The sequence below is a fragment of the Polyergus mexicanus genome, unplaced genomic scaffold, assembly GCF_030449975.1.
Source record: "Polyergus mexicanus isolate NDT 795.1 unplaced genomic scaffold, iyPolMexi1.0 SCAF_19, whole genome shotgun sequence".
Lineage (NCBI taxonomy): Eukaryota > Metazoa > Arthropoda > Insecta > Hymenoptera > Formicidae > Polyergus > Polyergus mexicanus.
Window position 1 is genome coordinate 4,346,496 of NW_027223339.1, and position 21,084 is coordinate 4,367,579.

The window sequence follows — 21,084 nt, forward strand, 5'->3', positions numbered from 1 at the left end:
CAAAACAATATATAATATAAGAATATTAGAAAGATATAGAGAGAAAGAAAGGAAATAATATTTGTAAAGATTTTATTAATAAGTTTGTCATGATACATAAATTCAGTAATATTATTATACATATTAATTATGAGCCTTATATATGTATACTCGATGAGAATCACAATGCAGAAAGAATTTTACATATGTGTACACTTCATATATTTGCATATTTAGACATTAATCTCTCTCTCTCCAATTTGTTTCTTACTAATCTTTGTTAATGTGATTTCAAATTATTATTATTTTCCCTATTGCAATATATGAAATATTGTGAAATAAGATTGAAAATTGTCCAATAAAATTAGTAAAATAAGATATAAATATATATTTCCGTTTTTTATTCAATTCTAATAAACGAATTCTTTTTCGCAGAAAAAATACAGAATGTTATGTAAATATTTTATAACAAACACTCATTGTTAGATAAAAAATTATCAGTGTTAATATATATATTTATTTCTATATAATCATTAGAGTATATTTCAATTGTACTCCATGTAAGGAATCTAGATCGTTAAACATTGTGTTCCAACCATACAGGTTATACTTATTCTAAAGAAGTACAATTGCTTAGATCTCGTCTTAAAGACATATTTCAAGACTGGCTAATAGTTGTATTATGGAACTAAATATAAAAATAGCAATTATGTCCAAAATATTATTCATTCTGAGGTTTCCACTGCAATGCCAATATAATTACAAGTACTGCCAATATAATATCTCGATTTCAAATATTAATTGTAATGGAAATTTAAAAACAGTACTTTCATACAAAACAATGATGCAGATATTTTATTTTTATGTTTTTATTTAATCTTTTTTATCTTTAAAAAAGTAAATTGTCTGTCTCTGATTAAGATCATTGAAAATGTTTTTTAAAAGTGTATATATATATGTGCATCTAATTTATCAATTCATTATATCATTCACTAAAATATCATGCTACTAGATATAATATGAGAATATATATATACTTGTGCATGAATGTACAGCTTAACACATTTTTTTTAACATTGATGCTAAAAATATTATAGAAAAGATGCACGAATATGGCGCCCAGGTTGAACTGAAAGAAAAATTTGAGTAATTATTGGAAATTCTCGTATTTATCACATATGTATATAATTTTAAAAGTATAATTATTAAATTTATAATATAAATTTTGCGTGAATAAATTCGAAAACTAAAAAAATTTACTAAAAAAAGATGTCTATTAAAATTGAATCTAATAAGTATTCAGATAATGGAAATTTTATTTTGTTACTCCCAACATAAATTAGAAACGCTTTTGTTATCAATTTCTTTTCTATCGATATTTTAAAAATATAAATACATATTTATCATGTTTTATATTTTCATGAACTTTTTCACTATTTTCTCTATTCAGTCCAACCTTGACATTTATATATACAATCATTATCGCTATACAGATCAGCGGATAGCCGAGTTCCTCGCGCGACACAGTCCAGCAAGAAACATACTACCTAATACATTGAATAAATTCTAAAAAGATCTCAAAAGATCCGACATTTTGCCATAAAAATAAATAAATTGGAGAAAGTAATAAAAAGAATAATTGAAGAAGAAAATAGTATATCCAGATATTTAATATTGAAAGATATGGCACTTTTTTATTTTTAATAAAATGTACGAGAATATATGATATTACGAATATAAATGTAAATTCAAGTATTACAAACTCCTTTCATCGAAGAAAAATAACTCAGTAATATCGATTAAAACATTAATCACGATGGTACATTTGTTGAAATTAATTTTACAGAATAAGCAGATTAAGCTTTTTAATTGAAGCACTAGCTGGACAAGATCGATTATAGTTACGATCTGTCGTTCTCGAACCCGGTTACCGTTGTGAATATTGCACCCAGCAAGTGGAAAATTCCTCTCTTTGAAAAATCACTCTACTTTGACTTGTACTTTGCCTCGTCTGGAAAAGCTTCCCTAGGCGGTATGAGACTAAGCATCATTATGTGACGCACATAATTTCGTGAATTGCGAAATTGCGTGTCGGTGCCATGAATGCGATCCAAAACGCCGAGTACACCGTAGCATTGATTGAACCTGAAAATTCATTTAAACAACAACTATAAATTTAAATTTTTCATACAAAACTTAAGACGAACGTTACGATATGTGATATGATATGGAACTTTGATAGAAATAGATTCAAAAATAAAAGTAATTTTATATAAGAGAAGACAGTATTTTAAACTTATTGTTTGCTTATAAAGATTATATATATGTAATAAAATGTCTTTTTTCGAATATTAAAGTTAATATATATTTACAATTTCTATATATTAATGTATTATATCTTTATCATTCAGAATCGTTCTTTTATATATTTTTAATCGTATTTTACTGTGTATGAAATCAGTTTATTAAAGATTTTTATTATGGTTATAATGTGAACTAAAATTACAAGAATTTTGACGAGATCCACATTACTTTAAGTGATGAAAATCATGCGCCTCTGGCGAGGGGAAGAACGGTAAATGATAACCAGAGTGTGCGTTCAACGTCGAAAGGATCGCGAGCGAGAACCAAATCCAGGCGGTAGCCACGTGGGAGCCCATGATAAATACACCCAAGAAAGGCGGAAGTAGATTCGAACCAATATTCTCCAGTGGATGGCAATACATAGCGGTGACGGCTATGGGCGCAGTCCATTCGTGATGCTGCTTATGTATATATTTGTACAAGGAGCGCTTGTGGAGGAATCTGCAAAATAATTCAATAGCAGCAAATAATACTCGAAGAATATAAAATGTCTATGGCTATGTTTACATATTTAAATCAGTACGCACAAATTTACACTCGTTAATAAATATCATTTTAATCGTTTTTCGTTTAGAATAGTTTAAGTAAAAAAGCTAAAATATATACATATGATGTAAGAAATCTGTTTCAATGTGCTATTACGTTATTCGCATATTTTATAAATTGTATTAATGTGATTGTGTATTTCTCATATAATAATATTTTTCTCTAAAGAGAGAAAAAATATAAAAAAGCTAATAAAAGATATAATAAAAGCTAATAAAAAATATTTTTTTCATTATGTAAAAATTCATCTGTACATACAGAATATAAATTTTTGTCTATATAAAAATTATAGAACAAATCGTGATTTCTCTATATGTATATGTATAGGTCAAAAATATGCAATAATGATCTGTCACGTTAATTTTTAACTGCATATCGTACATAATATATTCTGTGTCATGCTTCGCAGAAATACTCATTTGTTTGACTTACTCTTACAACGATATTGTGCAAACATTTATTTATAATTACATGAAGATAATTTGTTATTATGGTAGATAATGGCAAAATGTATAAGTTTGTTCATTTTATCTGCTAAGCACATCTGTATCTTTCTTTACTCGATTTTATGTACACATATCATAAACTTTTTTTAGACATGATGATTCGTATCAATGTCGACCTTAATTGACATTAGATGATGTTTATCATATATAAGTTTTTTAATTCCATACTTGATTCTACCTATTTCAATATAATTTTTTACATGTTTGGCCAGATATTACTTCCAATAATAATCGACAAAGTTGACGTTCTGAGAATAAATTAATTTTCATAATATTTATCGAAGTCAATATAGAGTATTAATTTTTTGATTTTTAAATAGAAAATACCTGTGTGAATAATAAAAGCCAATCTCTTCGCATAATATGTGAATCGCAATCTCAGCGAGTACCCAGTGAAAAGTCGGTAGCTCACGCACCGGGGGATAACCGCGCCATTCCATGAAATAATAGCCGAGATACATAATAGGAAAGCCGACGACGATCTGATTGAACAGTACTTGAGCAATCACTTTGCATAACTCCCTCTTGTCCACTGGTTCATTCGTACCGGGCTGTATTTTGTATCTACGCAGCGCCGCTGGTCGATTGGTGATATCTAGGATGGTGTAAATTCCTCCGACCACCCAGTAAACCACGATCATCAAAGATAAGGATCCTACAATACAATAATAAGACATGATAAATAACTTTCAATCTTCAGCGAGTTTAGGCGATATTCATGATTACATAAACTTATTAACTAGTATACGTGAAACAGCAGATGGTGCAATAAAAATAGAAGATGTAACAAATATTATAAATATATACACGACGTCATTATAAAATTTCTAATATTGATATTAATAACGAAAACCGTTATCGATTAAAATTTCAGATTAGCAAATGCCAAAAATTAATCGAGAAATCTATTATTAAAATTAACAATACATTCTGATATAAATTATTTATTTTTCTTAATTGTATAAAAAGCGCAACATGGATTTGTTACTATTTTCGAATTTCTAAAAAAATGTCTAAAAAAATGATATCTTTTTGAACTTACCGTAAACCCATAGTGTCACAGGATCATCTCCAAATTTATCCAAAATTTTGTCCCACTGAGCTTGCCAGAAGTCGCCGGATGCACCCCAGAATCTTTGTAAATGCCTGAAATTTTGTTCAGTTAACAAAATTTAAAGAAATTATGTAATAAATTATGAATTACGAATAACATATTTGATAATTTATTTAATTCTATACAAAGAGAGATAATCTTTTTACGCGAATTTCTTTATCCGGTCATAAAATATTATAAATAACATTTTATTAAGCAAACGAGCTAGTTTCTTATTTCGTAATTTCTTTAATCGGATTGCGCGAATCGAAATACGATCATTTTCAAAACCGTAAAAATTCATACTTATCAATATGTCATTTTTTTTCTATGTATGAGTGGTCAAATGAAAACATGAAATAGTGAGAGAGCAACAAGTGTTCAAGAAAAGAGAGAAATCAAATCTAATAAAATTTGGCTAATTAAAAATAAAAATTGAAAAAATAATGAGCTAAAAATAAGAAAAGTTTGATAAAAATAAACTTTATTTATTCCTAAGAAATTCCTAAAGTAAAACAAATGTAATACAATGCAATTTGTATCAATTTGCAATTGCATGTACATTATTACCATGTCAGAGAATTGCAAAAGGCAGCAAATCCAATCACTACAGTTCCGATAACGAAGAGTACGCTTCTCAAGCTCGAAAGAAGCGTCGGTGGAGTTTGATTTTTCGATGCATCGCCGATAGCGGAAGTTACTGCAAACAGTGAATTAATCATAAAAACGATTATCTTAGCTATTGGGACTATTAAAGCTATAAAACATAAAAATGTACAAATTATGGCAAATTCTGTGTGAATAAATTTAGAATATTATATATTATATATAGGATGTCCCAGATCTGCATGTCCAAACTAAAGAGTAAATTTAGCACGCCAAAATAAGAAACTTTTCTTTTTGGCACTTTGATTAAATTTCAAAAATAGCGCTTTCCCAAATCAAAATTTAATAAAAATAGGATACTTTTACCAAATTCAGGTATATTAAAGGCATAAAATATCATTATTATCATTATTAAATATCAAACGATAAGAATTATGTTTTATAATCAAATTGTACAATCAAAACGTAAATCTTATCATTTGAGTAATGATTTTTATGCATTTAATATCTGAATTTGGTCAAAATGGCAACATCCTATTTTTATTACATTTTGATTTGGGGAAGTGCTATTTTTAAGATATGACCAAAGTGCTAAATAGAAAAGTTTCTTGTTTTGGCATGTTAAATTTACCCTTTCAGTTTTGATATGTAAATCTGGGGCATCCTGTATATTATATTTCAGATTTTATATATATACAAGGTGTCCCATTTTAAAGGACCCACTCAAATATCTCAGAAACACTGCGTTAAATCGAAAAATGTTTCAAACAAAAGTTGTGTGGCTTCAAGGGGGCCATAAGATGGTGACAATGATTTGACTTTGGAAAATCATTTGAAGGTCATGTGAAGGTCAACTTTAAAATCTTGAATGGAAACCCCCATTTTTTATTTAGTATTCTTGTAGCTGACATTGAGAGCTTTCCAAAACACTATAATAAAGTATTTTTTTATTAAGTACTTTTTGAGTTATTTTATATTTTAATCTGACTTTAATCATATTTTGATATAAAAAATAAAATATTTCGTAAAATATTCAGTTTTCGATAATTTTACCGTAATACTTCTATGTACAGAATAATAAGACAAATTAATTAGTGCCAAAAAAAACAAATAATTGTTTAAAAAAATATTGTACATTGTAAATAATTTTCTTAAAAACAATTTTTTTTTTTTATACTAATTGATTTGTCTCATTATTCTGTACATAGAAGTATTACGTCAGCTACAAGAATACTAAATAAAAAATGGGGGTTTCTATTTAAGATTTTAAAGTTGATTTTCACATGACCTTCAAATGATTTTCCAAGGTCAAATCGTTGTCACCATCTTATGGCCCCCTCTAAACCAAACAACTTTTGTCTGAAACATTTTTCTCTTCCGTGCTTGATTTTTGAGATATTCGACTGGATGGATTAAAATGGGCCACCCAGTATATAAAACATACATAAATAGTGTATAATGATGTTAATATGTTTGCTAAAGTTTTTATTTAGAAGGAGAGATAGGACTAACTAACTTGAACGGATGTACTGGATTTTTGAATCATGAAAAAGATAAACTTTTGAACTTTTCAATGCAATTTAAAGATTTATTTAAGAATTATTTTTCCTCACAAATCGCTCATTTATCACAGTATACGTCCGTATATTTTATTAGAGTGCTCATAATAACGCAATGAAAATGATGGAATTGCCCGAAATGATCGTTCAATGATTATTCCATTACATAAGACAAATCAGTATTCATCGGCAGTGTCCGACAAATGCTCGGCTTGGCAGCCATGTGTAGAGGAAAAGCGGAAATTTTCAATCGCCACTTCAAATTCGTCGTAAAATCCGTTTAACATCTTGTCAGATGTTTAACAACGATGCAAACAAATTTTCAAAGAACGAGGCGAGGCTTGTTCGTCGGTCAGATTATAAAGTCATTTCAATTTGCAATAAATGGAAGTTGATATAAAAAAAGCGTAGAAGTTTTACTCTCTATATAGTCAATAGATATTGTTCTCTTCAAAATATAATATCAAAAATTATACATACAATAGAAAATTAAAAGATTTTAGCAATTCAAATTTTATAGATACAAAAATAGAGACTATTTTCTAACAAGATTATAATTATCAAGTTTAATCTTAAGATAATTTAAAAATCAAATTTTTAATTAAAAATTTGTAGACTGACGCTGTACTTTGTCTTTATTAAAAAAAGATCGATATTAAACCGATTTAAAAAATTAGTAGAAGCAGTGGCGATAATGTTAAAACATATAGATATTCTCTCTCTCTCTCTCTCTCTCTCTCTCTCTTTCTCTCCTTCTCTATAGATAGATTTTTCTAGATTTTGTATAAAAAATTAATTAGGTCATAAACAAACAAGAAAACGCTTTCAATGACGTAATGTATTTACAATAACTAATTGTTATGCGCGATTCTAGTATTGTATTTAATTGTACACTATTGTATCTATATTATAATATGTATGTATATGTATGTATATATATATATATATATATTTAAAAAGTCTAATTATATACTTGGTAATTATATTATACGATTATCTTATTTTACAATCAATCAATTTATTCTTCGATAAAATATGAAAATTTTTGCACATCATGATTTTTCCAATAATTTGTTGAATCGGAGAATATATTTTAGATAACATGATAATTGGCAAATTGTGTTTTTGTAAACAGAATGACGTAATTTCATTCTCATGAATTATGCCATATAAGGCTTAAATGATTCCAACTGCGCTAATTTGGTTCTTTTGTGCTGCGCACTTTCTTTAATTCGCCCATTTATATTACTAGTTATGTAATTAGGTTCTATCTTACGAAACCTGCGAAATGCTATATTTAGTATTTAATATATATATATATATATATATATATATATATAAGCCATGAATCAAAAAAGATCAAAATATACGAAACAAATGTAATGATACAACTTATCAATAAGCAGTTATTTCGATGCATTGGTGCTTGTCAAAAAAACAACATCGTATTTTTATTGATAAGTGATATCGTTATATTTGACTCATACAATGATCTCTTTTGAATACATAAGCATTCGCTATTCATCTAATTCATATTCTAATACCTCTTAGTGTTATTTATTTATTTATTGTCTACATCGAATTTCGAAATACATATTAATCGAATCTGACCATGAATTTGGTCTTATATTAGACTTTAATAATGCCTAGCTTTTTCGCAGCAAAGATAAAATTAAAGTATTAATCAAAACGATAACGTATTTATGTAACAATTTGAAAATGATTGCACATAGCTATTTTGGAGACACTGCACAATCAAGTCATGTGCGGGTCAAGATATTAGCATGACGACGTTATTTTGTAATCATTCTTTTTATTGAGCTTTATAAATCTTTTATTATTTTAACAATTTAATTGCCAAAATTAAAAAGTTTATTTTCTATTAACGAAAACCAAATAAAGAATTGGCGTACATTTAATATTGATAATTAAATGTTTTTTTAAAAATGAATATTTGAAGTAAATCGATGACAAGAATTTATATTGAATTAATTTCACAAATTGACTTTATTTTAATGAAAAATTAATTCAAGAATTGCCAAGGTATCTAATATTAGAGATAGAAGAACCATATGCGATGAGAAACTTGTTCAACTTTTATCTAGATATCGATTCTGTGAATATGATAAAGACACCGAAGTTATATAAGAAAGTAATTAATAAGTAAATGAAAAAAAAAAAAAAGGCAAGAAAGAATTTTATTCTTTTTATAAGTCTCGTAATGGCTTTTTATTAAACCTTGTCGACGACTCAAGTTAATAAAAAACTTTTATGTGCGCAGCACTGTGCGTAATACATTTAATTATATCGATCATTGTACGCTTACGGAAAAATATTTCCATTATCTAAATTAAAGAAAAAATTGATCCTTAGTTGCTGCATATAAAAATGCATTACACACACACACACACACATACTTATTCCTTTCACCAGATCGCACTTTGCACCATATACAAAAGCGCAAAAAAAAAAAAAAATGCTAGTATTGTTCTACATAAAGAATTTCATTATATTTGGTCATTTCAATGACAACTCCCCCCCCCCCAAAAAAAAAAAAAAAAAAAAAAAAATCTCGGCATTTAGCACGTTCAGAAATTTAAATCCATTAATAAAAAAAGATGGAAATCGTGTAAAAGAAAATTAGTTTTTCACGCGATATTTATATGTGATTCTCGACAGATTACGTCTTGATATAAATGAATAATGTGAATTATAGCTGTTTCGTGTGTGTATATGTTTTCTACATACTTAATGGGTAGATTTTGATTGATTTTGTAAATCTTTCGAAAAAGTTGAGGCGATCTTAATCGATCCGATTTATCGTTTAGATTCGCATTTTATTGAAGCAAGAGAAAAGTATTTAGACTAGGAATATCTGAGAGCATCGAGCGGAGTATATCGCCAGCAAGAAATTATGTTTTAACAGATAAGTGATAATTTTTAAGGAAGCATCATCCTTAGCTCCAGATAATTCATCCTTATCTGTCAATGAGATGCGTCTTTTAAACTGCCGCTATTAATATCGAGTATTCGACAACACGTTGGCACTCACTTTTCGTGTTACATTCCGACTTTTGCCAAGCTCGTGAGATTTTCCTTAACCAGAACATTGTTCCGAACGACGACCGCGCAACTAGTTTCCCGACCGGATCGTGATACTATCGTGACAAAACGGAATACGGTGTATTCGTTGATGATCATTCACCGCTACTGACTACTTGCATCTGACCAGTACTGACCAGCGGACGTTTCACGACTCGCCAGTAAAGACCCGCGGACGATGAACGCGCCCCTGCCCGTCGCCCCGGCGCCACCAGTTTCCTTTGTTTACGTTGCGAGAGTAGGGAGTAAGGTAGGGATGCCTGGAGATAGTATACCGAGGTTGTTGTTATGGTCTGAATATCCATCCTTTCGGCATCGATATCTTTCGCGACTACATGGTAATCAAATTTTTCTTTTTCAATATCTTTATCTTTTTATTAAAATAATAGCATTCGAAAGAGTCCATACATTTTTATACTTCGTATTTAAGGAGGAACTGGACGGATCAGCTACTGATCAAAAGTTAATAAATCTAGTAAATTTCAAGATTCATGAATTTGACATTTCGCATGCATACGCACAAAGCACTTTTAAAATATAAATGTAATTAATTTTGTGAGTTAAAGTTAACATTGCTCTATAGAATTGAAATTTTTATGATTTTTTTGCGTACAGTCACTATAAAAAAGTTAGTTCGATGCAAGATAATATTTACGATTTTGAGATTAAATGATATTTTACGGAGCAAATTTTTTTCTTTAACTCATAAATTAATTATTGATCTTACATTTTAAATTGAAAATGCTTTGCGTAATGTTAAATTCATGAATTTCGAAATGTATTAGATTTATTAATTTTTGACGTAGTTGATTGCAGTTTCTCCTTGACTCGAAATGTCTGTCTAATGCTGACATTTCAATTTTATGTCAAAAATGGCATATAATGTCACGTCAATCGTCTCTAAAAATCAACTACATTTTATGCTAGATATATGGGATATGAATGGACTTAGATATATAGGGTGTCCCATTTTCAAAGTTCTAGCCTCATAACTTTTCAGGATCAACAACGTTTGAAGGAAAACGACTCCAATAAAAGTTGTAAGGAACAACTGGGGCTATCTAATAGTGACCTTGGATTTGATATTAAAGGTCATTTTCAAGGTCATTTGAAGGTCAACTTCCGTTTTTTAAATAGAAACCCCTATTTTTCATTACATATTCTTATAGCTTACCTCGAGAGCTTTCCAAAACACTATAATAAAGTACTTTTTCATTAAGTAGTTTTTGAGTTATTTTATATTTTAATCTGACATATTTTGATATAAAAAATTAAATATCTTGTAAAATATTTAGTTTTCGATAATCTTACCGTAATACTTTTATGTACAGAATAATGAGACAAATCAATTAGTTTAAAAAAATAATTGTTTTTAAGAAAATTATTTACAATGTATTTTTTAAAACAATTATTTGTTTCCTTTTTTTTTTTTGCAGATAGCCCCCTTTGTTCCCTACAACTTTTATCCGAGTCGTTTTCCTTCAAACGTTGATCCTGAAAAGTTATGAGAGTGGAACTCTTAAAATGGGACACCCTGTATATTTTTGATATCGATACACTTTCTATTCTCGATAAATAGCAATAATGAACCTTGGACACTGAATATGTTTCAACATAAATTCAAATACTTCCACTAGCAACAAATGCAAATGTTATTATGCTTTCAATGCTAAATATTTTCGGCATAGCTCTTTCTTGATATTAGGGAAAGTAGGGTATATACATACATAGTAGAGTTATTTAACTTTATGACCTAAATTATCTCAGTTATGCATGCAGTTACCGCGAAAAATGTTTTCGTCAAGTTTTCTAATATTATAATTATAAGACAAAGATATGATGAATGAAATTTTTTATAGCATACTTTTTTATTGAAAACATTTTTCGATAACTGTATGTATATAACAAAGATAATTTAGGTCATAAAGTTAAGTTCTATCCTATACATATGTATATTGTATATAGGATTGTACAGAACAGAGGAATAGAAAATTGAACATCGCTGCGCTGAATAAAGACAATGACATTTAATAAGTTTGCAAAAATTTTATTTCAAAATTACTTTAAAAAAATAATTTTTCAAAAATAATACAGATAATGCAAAATATGTATATCGAGTAATATCCCAATATGTAATGTTTCATATTAAATGATTAATAAAAGAAAGAATTTTCAAGCGTATTAAAAGATATCGCGAAATGTTGAGAGCGTTCTACTTAGATTAAAACAAGTTGTCAATAACAATGCGTTCGTAGATCGAATATTATTTCGAAACAAATATCGATGTCATGTAGAAAAGTTAATTGACGTATCCCATTGTGACACAATATTGTAATTGCACGTGACAATATACGTGATAAATGCGACGCATTGGATGAATAAATGTATTGCTGGCTGCTGCCTTTGTGAATCATCACCTTCACCTTGTCTCTTATCTCGAACGGAGTGAAAATATGTATTATAAATTTCTATCACGGATCATTTCGTGATAATTATTCGTGATCTGTCACAGTAAGATGAAACGATATAATCTGATGCGTAGATAGCACATAATGATCCTCACGTCAATATCAGTGAATTCGATTTTGCGCCCACTAGCAACACGTGTCATTCGGCATAAATAGTAAATGGCCGAATCAAAAAGTAAGAAGAAAAATACATATGTGTAAGTTACTCTTATATTTAATACAAGTGAGCATTTATCACGAAAAAATAGACCATATGATCATAAAATAAAGAAATTTTCTCTTTCTATAATTTATTTATTTAATTCTAATATTATATAAAAAAATGAATGTGATAAATCCAATGTGAGAGATCCATTAATAGCTTTCATTTTTCATCGTTTATTTTCAGTTATTTAATTTTCAATATAGTGACAAATGCGATCCATTAAATAACTATTATGTATGATTGATTGTTTAGTGATTACAGTTATAACTTTTTTATGAATGTTTTGCTAGGAGAAAAAGTATCTGAGCTCATATTAAAGCTACTTATGTTAAGCAATATTTTTAGTTTGGAAGAGAAGTGCGTTCATCAGGGACATATTTTTTATATCTCTACAGCTATTCTACTATATAATTATTTACGTCTTATTTTATCACGCAGATAGAAGGAAATCTAAAGGCAATTGTCGTGTTTAAATGTTTCAAAGTTCACGCTATAGTCAATCGGAATAGCTTCGCTCCTCCATGTTTCTCTACAATTCCTCTTACGTACATTGAGTAAATATGTGGTAAACTGATAGCAGCGATATTGAATATGCGATGATAAATATACGCATTGACATATAAATGAGCGTAAACATTTATCACTTTTAAACAACTACAATTATGGAGAATAATTTTAATTAGCTAGAGATCTATTTTGATTGAAAGGGATAGAAACTGATGGTTTCTATTAAATTTTAAAGCATTGAGTTAAATTATATAAAATATTCTCATTTTCGTAATATTTAATACAGTTGAATATATTTATTTTTCAAACATTATATTGCACATTTAAATAGAATATATGTCATCACAATATGTATTATATATATACTGGGTGGCCTATTTTAATCCATCCAGTCGAATATCTCAAAAACCAAGACCGGAAGAGAAAAATGTTTCAGACAAAAGTTGTGTGGCTTCAAGGGGGCCATAAGATGATGACAATGATTTGATCTTGGAAAATCATTTGAAGGTCATGTGAAGGTCAACTGTAAAATCTTAAATGGAAACCCCAATTTTTTATTTAGTATTCTTGTAGCTGACATCGAGAGCTTTCCAAAACACTATAATAAAGTACTTTTTCATTAAGTAGTTTTTGAGTTATTTTATATTATAATCTGACATATTTTGATATAAAAAATTAAATATCTCGTAAAATATTTAGTTTTTGATAATCTTACCGTCATACTTCTATGTACAGAATAATGAGACAAATCAATTAGTATAAAAAAAAAATTGTTTTTAAGAAAATTATTTACAATGTATTTTTTAAAACAATTATTTGTTTTTTTTTGCACTAATTAATTTGTCTTATTATTCTGTACATAGAAGTATTACGGTAAAATGATCGAAAACTGAATATTTTACGAAATATTTTATTTTTTATATCAAAATATGTCAGATTAAAATATAAAATAATTCAAAAAGTACTTAATAAAAAAATACTTTATTATAGTGTTTTGGAAAGCTCTCGATGTCAGCTACAAGAATACTAAATAAAAAATGGGGGTTTCCATTTAAGATTTTAAAGTTGACCTTCACATGACCTTCAAATGATTTTCCAAGGTCAAATCATTGTCACCATCTTATGGCCCCCTCGAAATCAAACAACTTTTGTCTGAAACATTTTTCTCTTCCGGGCTTGGTATTTGAGATATTCGACTGGATGGATTAAAATGGGCCACCCAATATATACTATATATTAAGTGTACAACTTTGCTTCCGCCGTTTTCCTATAGATGGCTTTAGCGGTAAGTAGTGGTCGAAATAAATAGATCATAGACGTCATGCAATAAACTTGGGCATCTGTCAACATAACCCCATAGAAACATTAGTCGATTTGTGTCTGCATCATAAAGTTATTCTCGATTGAAAATGTCAGTTTACGAGCCAAATTCCCGTTATTTGCGGGAGGTTTTAATTTTCTGCTTCAATATGAAGAAATCTGCGGCTGAGGCTCATCGAATGCTCTCAAATACTTATGGTGAAACCGCTATTAGTGGAAGAACGTGTCGTGAGTGGTTTCAACGCTTCAAGAACGGTGATTTTCACGTCGAAGACCGGGATAGCGGTGGAAGAGAGAAGGTTTTCGAAGATGCAGAATTGGAGGCATTACTTAATGAAGACTCGAGTCAAAGTCAAAAAGAATTGGCACGATCATTGGGAGTGACTCAACAAGCAATTTCAAAATGTATAACCAGTTTTTTACAATAAAGCCTCGAATTTCGGAAAAAAAACGGCGGAAGCCAAGTTGTACACCTAATATATATTTGCATTACTATATAAAGAAATGATTGAGAAAGACAGTCTGCTAGAAATATACAAATTATATACGATCGTATTAAGTTAGTTTGACTTATAGGATTTGTTGTATATAAGTAGCTTAGGGCTTATAGATCAGTGCGCTCACGATGTAAACAACATATATACATACATACATATATATATATATATATATATATATATATATATATATATACATTGCGTGATTCTACATTTAATTAGTACATAAGCAGCGTATATGTATGATACAATGTATAGTATTGAAAAGGATAAAATCGATTAAAAATTATAGGTATAAGTCGATCTAATATAAACAGGTATCAGTATATCAAGAACGAACTTGAGTGAAAATCTTGCTGTAATTACTTTCATTTTGATAGAATAAAATTGCAAAATGACATTAAATTCTTTTCCATGAAATGTAGAAAATTATTTACCAAATATAGTCAAATAGTACTGCACATTTATTGTTATAAATTTCTTGCCCTCGTAAAATATAAATTTTCGGAATTAAATTCATTCCTATACGATAAGTATCAAAAAATATCTGTGAAATATCGATATTTTGATACTATCGCGGCATTCCACCTCACCGAAAGGATAGAAACCGGGTCAATCTCTCGATGAAAACAAAAATTTCGTTATTGATCAAATGCGTGTCGGTGTGGACGCTCTGTTTTCCACGCTTTGGGAAGTGTCCTGCATTGTTCTTTGTAAACGAATGTATATCCCATATATATAAACAAGGATTCCGCGGGATAAAGCAAGACCGCGTTCTTTGCTAAAGGAAATTAAAATTTAGCGAGAGAACAATTTTTTGCGCGTAAAGCTTGCAAATTTTTTTAACGAAACGAACATTTTGTGTAAAGTGAAATTTATACAGGGAACATTTAGAACTGGAGAACGCGCAGAAAATTTGCATTTCAGCTCATCGATATGAAAAACTTTGATCTTTGTCAGGAAAAAAAATGCAATTATAATAGCACTCATGCATCCGTAGTAAAACACTCAAAATGGCTCGTTCGCGAAAACACTCGCGCTATCGGAATCTCGTCATTCCTTTGCCAGCGGAAGTCAAAGCTTGACAAAGATTATCCGACAGGAAGACGTTCTTCCTGGTATGATCGAAGCACCGGAGAGGCATTGTTTTTCGTATATCGATATCATAGACTTCGCGTCCTCCAATTGTAAGCGTAAACATAATATCTACGTAATATCGACTTCCTTCTGTCGGCCGTTGATCAACGACCGTATCATAGACGCAAGGAATACGAATAATCGCGAATAGTACAGCAAGCGGCGAAGAGATTTGCCATGCATGCATATCTTATGCGATCGTGCATGATTTTTCTACCTTTATACTGCCGCTGTACCTCCATCGTCGCACACACGGCGGCGGTACGTCAAACGTCAAACTGGAAAACTGCGCAGCGCTCAGCGACGTAGAGCAAACGCGACGAGGTGCGCGCGGATGGTCGATAGCACCGACGGCGACGATGACGACGGCGATGACGCGAACCAGATGCTGAAAATGGCAAGTGCGCCGCTGCGTCCCATAGTCCCATGGCATCGATGCTCAGCACACGACGTGTCTTTCTCATTCTCCCTCTCTTTCTCTCTTCTGATATATGGAAAGAAATTAGTATATTCATTTCTCGATACATAATAAAACATATACAGGGTGTTAGAAAAGTCTGGAAACGGTCAAATATCTCGAAAACGAAACTTTTCTGAGAAAAATGTTTCGAACCAAAGTTGTAGAGCTCTAAGTGACGCATTATATAATAATATTAGTATGACCTTAAATACCGTCAAGGTCATATAAAAATCACTTTGAATTTTTTAAATGGAATCCCCTATTTTTCATTACATATTCTTGTAGCTTATCTCGAGAGCTTTCCAAAACACTAGAATAAAATGTTTTTTCATTAAGTACTTTTTGAGTTATTTTATATTTTAATCTGACATATTTTGATATAAAAAATAAAATATTTCGTAAAATATTCAGGTTTCGATAATCTTACCGTAATACTTTTATGTACAGAATAATAAGACAAATTAATTAATACCAAAAAAGAAAACAAATAATTGTTTAAAAAAATACATTGTAAATAATTTTCTTAAAAACAATTATTTTTTATACTAATCGATTTGTCTCATTATTCTTTACATAAAAGTATTACGGTAAGATTATCAAAAACTAAATATTTTACGAGATATTTAGTTTTTTATATCAAAATATGTCAGATTAAAATATAAAATAACTTAAAAAGTACTTAATAAAAAAATACTTTATTATAGTGTTTTGGAAAGCTCTCGAGATAAGCTACAAGAATATGTAATGAAAAATAGGGGGTACCATTTAAAAAATTCAAAGTGATTTTTATATGACCTTGACGGTGCTATTTAAGGTCATACTAATATTATTATATAATGCGCCACTTAGAGCTCTACAACTTTGGTTGGAAACATTTTTCTTAGGAAAGTTTCGTTTTCGAGATATTTGACCGTTTCCAAACTTTTTTAACACCCTATATATGTTTGTTTATTTTATATATGTATATATATACAGGGTGTACCGTAAAGACCGGATCAACGTTTAAGAGTAATTAAATTTTTGAGATCATTTGGAGACGATTTTTCCTCAGCGAAAATGTCGAGAGAGGTTATAATTTTTTCAAGTTTCCAATTTTTTCCATCATATTGTATATCTTTGTAACTAAGCCTTAAATTAAAATTCTCCCTCTCTATTAAAGTAAACTATATATCTGAAATTAACCAAAGAATATGGTTTTAACTCTCTATGAAGTTTAGTTTTCAAAAAGCCCTTCTTTTTGAATCGCTTATAACACGGAAATTATTGATGCCTCGATATTTTTGCTGAGGAAAAATCATCTTAAAATGATCTCCAGAATTTACCTTTAAGCGTTGATCCGGTCTTTATGGTACATTCCGTATATATGTGTGTTTTATTTTACTAGATATGTGTGACTTATTGTTAATTATAATATCTAATAAAGATATTATTATCAATTTATTATTGTATTCAAGTTTATGTTTCCTCTCAATTTTAACTTCAAGATTATTTGCATACAAAGCTCTAGTTCTTCTAAAGACATTAAATACTCTGATAAAATCGAATAATAAAATTTATGCCATCATCAAGATGTAAGATATAATTATAACTGTTGAGTAAAAAAAAAACAGCGACAAGAATGTATTATTTTCACTTGACCTGGAAATCGAAATGAGAGAAAAGCATAAATAAAAATCAGGGTTGGGAAGTAACGCGTTACTTTTGTAACGTCGTTATCGTTACAGTTACTTTTTTTTCGGTAACGATCGTTACTTTTTTCTGTTTGTAGCGGTAACGATAACGTCGTTACATTTTTACAGTAACGATAACGAATTAGCCGTTACTTTCATCGTTATTTTTTGGTTTTTTATTATCTTATATCTATTCAATAGATGTATTTTTTGAAAAATATTTTGTAGCCTTCTATCATAGGCTGCATTCCGATAGTCACTGCCAGTACTGAAAATCTATAGTAACGTAGATTATAGATTTTATAATACTGATAGTGAATATTGGAATACACTCTTAATAATATCAATATTTCTCTTATCAATATTTAAAAACAATATTCGATAAAAATTTTCGACAAATTTGAAATTTGTAAATTACAATTTAAATTCCTATAAAGATAAGTGTATTAAAAAGTAAAGATATTAATATAAAAAATTAGAATCATTAAATAAGTTTAATATAAAAAACGCTTGCTATATAGAGACTATAATTTAGAGTTTTTAATTGTAACATAAATTATTATATTTAATATTGATTATTAAATAATTTTATAATCTAATAGCTTATTTTAGCATTACAAAAAACAAAAACATAACGAAAAAGTAACGAATCGTTACTTTCCAAGTAACGGTAACGGTAACGCGTTACTTTTTAAAATCAGTAACGAGTAACGGTAACGAGTTATTTTTTACAAAAAATAACGGTAACGGTAACGCGTTATTTTTATAGCGCGAGATAAGCGCGCAACAGGTTAGAATAAACTCTTAGAAAGAACTCTCAACCTGCTATATCGGACATTCTTCACCCTGTTGTATGAATGGAACACCCACATTCTCGCGCATCGCTCGATATGTACACATATACATATATATGCATCGCGAATTATGACACTTGGGTCGTCTCTTGTGCTAGAGACATCCATAGCAACCGCGAAATAGAGGCCATCATACAATCGATGCGAACTTATCAACTGATGAAGGCAGCTGATGACAGTAAGAAATCTCGTTGAAATTCGAATATGCGTGTAATACAAATGTAAATTGTCGAATGTTTATTTTTATACCATTTTCAAAAGAAGATATTTTCAATATGCTTTATATCACGTTTTCGAAAGATTTTGCCCAGTAAACACAAAGCAAAAGTAATATATAACATCAATATTATAATTTCCCATTCAATAACCCATATAGCACTGCAAGATTGCAACAACATTGCAGCAATATTTTTCTGCAAGATTGCAACATTGCAGAAACATTGCGAAATGTTACTGCAACGTTGTTATGATATGGCAGCAACAATAAAATGTCCGCCTACAGAAAAATTGCAATATAATATTGCAGCAACATAGCAATATAATATATATGCAATAATGCTTTATGTATTGACATAATATCCTTAACATATGAAAAAAATAATAAGAAATTGGCCTATAAAAGTCAGGATCTAGCGTGTATATAGATTTTCTGTATTATAATAATAACGAAATTATAAAAGGTAAATTTTTCAGTACACATTCGATTTCCTTCAGTGACAGAGAATATCTAAGAGAAATAAGAAAAAACTCAATTTATGTAAATTCACAATTTCTTTGTATTCGAAATATTCAGATATCCACAGATGCAAAAAGATTGTGGTGGATTTACGCATAAAACGAGTTTTTTCACATCTCTCTTGTCTTTATATAATCTCAAAATTTATTTATTAAAATCTGAAGTATCTTACATATTAGAAAATAATTATCAAATTTTTGATTTTATATAAGAATGGAAACTATTAAAATAATTCTTAGTCCAATGTCTCAGTCCCCTGTATTGAGGTGACATCATAATACGACTTAAACTAACAAAAATAGTTATTATATCTTTTTAATCTTACTTGCCGCTTTTTGTAAACTTTGTATAATCATCGTGACTAAAAATTAAATGCGGAATAGATAGAACAACATGCGCTGCATAGCGGTAAACGAATGAACTAGCGATTATCGAATACTTTTTTGATAATATTTTCAGAATGTTGCAACATTACTAAATTTATATTGTAAAATAATGTCTTTGCAACATTAAACTGCAATATGCAATATTGCAATGTTGCAGCAATGTTGTTGCAAGCTTCAGTGCTGTCTGTATGGGAATGTAACTGCAATATAACATGCCTTATACGCGCGTAACAATTACATTGTTGAATGGGAAATTACATTAATGTTATGTTACTGTTACTTTGTGTTTACTGGGTGAATCCTCGTGCAGAGAAGCCTAATACCCGTATTCATAGTCCGTCCTTGAGGAATAAGGATTCCTTGTTCCTCGTTCCACGTTTTATAAACTTTCCTTGACCGAACAAGGAATCTTATTGGCTCCCTTATCTCAAGGAAGGTCACGAGCTTCCTTGAGGAGTGATGCGACCTTTTTAGCAGACGATACGCAGAATATAACCAAATATAACCTCCAAAAGTTAGTTTCGTTACATTTGTGGTTTTGTGTGTTATTTGTTGTCGCGCTCTCAAACTGAAAGTATATAAAGGAAAAAGGGATAAGGGACAATGAATTTTTAAATGATTCTGACGATGGATTTGAAGACGAAAATCCAGAGAATCGGATTCTGTGGCGGATTCCGAAAAGATACATTCGCGATTGGGAAAATTCCGTGGAATTTTTTGAAGATACGAAAAAGTTTTCATATGTATTATATGAAATTAGTTGCAGGCAGCATAAAACGGTGCTGCCTCCAGTCGGTCACTAAAAATCCCTAAAATATTCCTTCCTTCTGAAAGGGAGACTCGAGGTCCATCTATGAAACAAGGTGGCCTTGCAGATTCAAGGAATCCTTCATGGAGGCTTCCTCCGTCCTTAAAATAAGGAAGGACTATGAATACGGGTATAAGACTGCTCGGTACCTTTCGGTAGATCTCGTGCGATTTCGCGCTGAATGAACTCCGTCAATTATTCCGATCGGAAGATAAAGAAGGTTTCTGTCCTGCAACTTTTATCTATCATCGTTAATTCACCGTTAGCTCGTCATCTGTAAT

At 29.8% G+C, this 21,084-nt stretch overlaps 1 protein-coding gene across 2 annotated transcripts; it reads right to left on the minus strand.

The window, feature by feature from the left end:
• Positions 1-77: 77 nt before the first annotated feature.
• On the minus strand, positions 78-16,244 carry LOC138941579 (fatty acid hydroxylase domain-containing protein 2). 2 transcript variants are annotated; one of them, XM_070311407.1, is made up of 6 exons: positions 16,107-16,244; positions 5,059-5,188; positions 4,438-4,541; positions 3,723-4,050; positions 2,512-2,784; positions 78-2,124 (listed from the first exon to the last, which is right to left on the minus strand). In XM_070311407.1, the coding sequence occupies exons 1-6, from the start codon at positions 16,129-16,131 to the stop codon at positions 1,965-1,967; spliced, it is 1,020 nt and encodes a 339-aa protein (XP_070167508.1). In that variant the 5' UTR covers positions 16,132-16,244; the 3' UTR covers positions 78-1,964. The 2 variants fall into 2 exon arrangements, with proteins under 2 accessions (XP_070167508.1, XP_070167507.1); XM_070311406.1 differs by lacking the exon at positions 16,107-16,244 and adding an exon at positions 9,706-9,909.
• Positions 16,245-21,084: the final 4,840 nt, after the last annotated feature.

Bases quoted from the DNA above. Each gene is read 5' to 3' on its own strand.
- LOC138941579 (XM_070311406.1), bottom strand. From the start codon at position 9,763: ATGTTCTGGTTAAGGAAAATCTCACGAGCTTGGCAAAAGTCGGAATGT. The intron at 5,189-9,705 runs GTGAGTGCCAAC...CACTGTTTGCAG, and splicing joins GTCGGAATGTAACACGAAAA to TAACTTCCGCTATCGGCGAT. The intron at 2,125-2,511 runs GTAATGTGGATC...ATGAATTTTCAG, and splicing joins CATGATTTTCATCACTTAAA to GTTCAATCAATGCTACGGTG.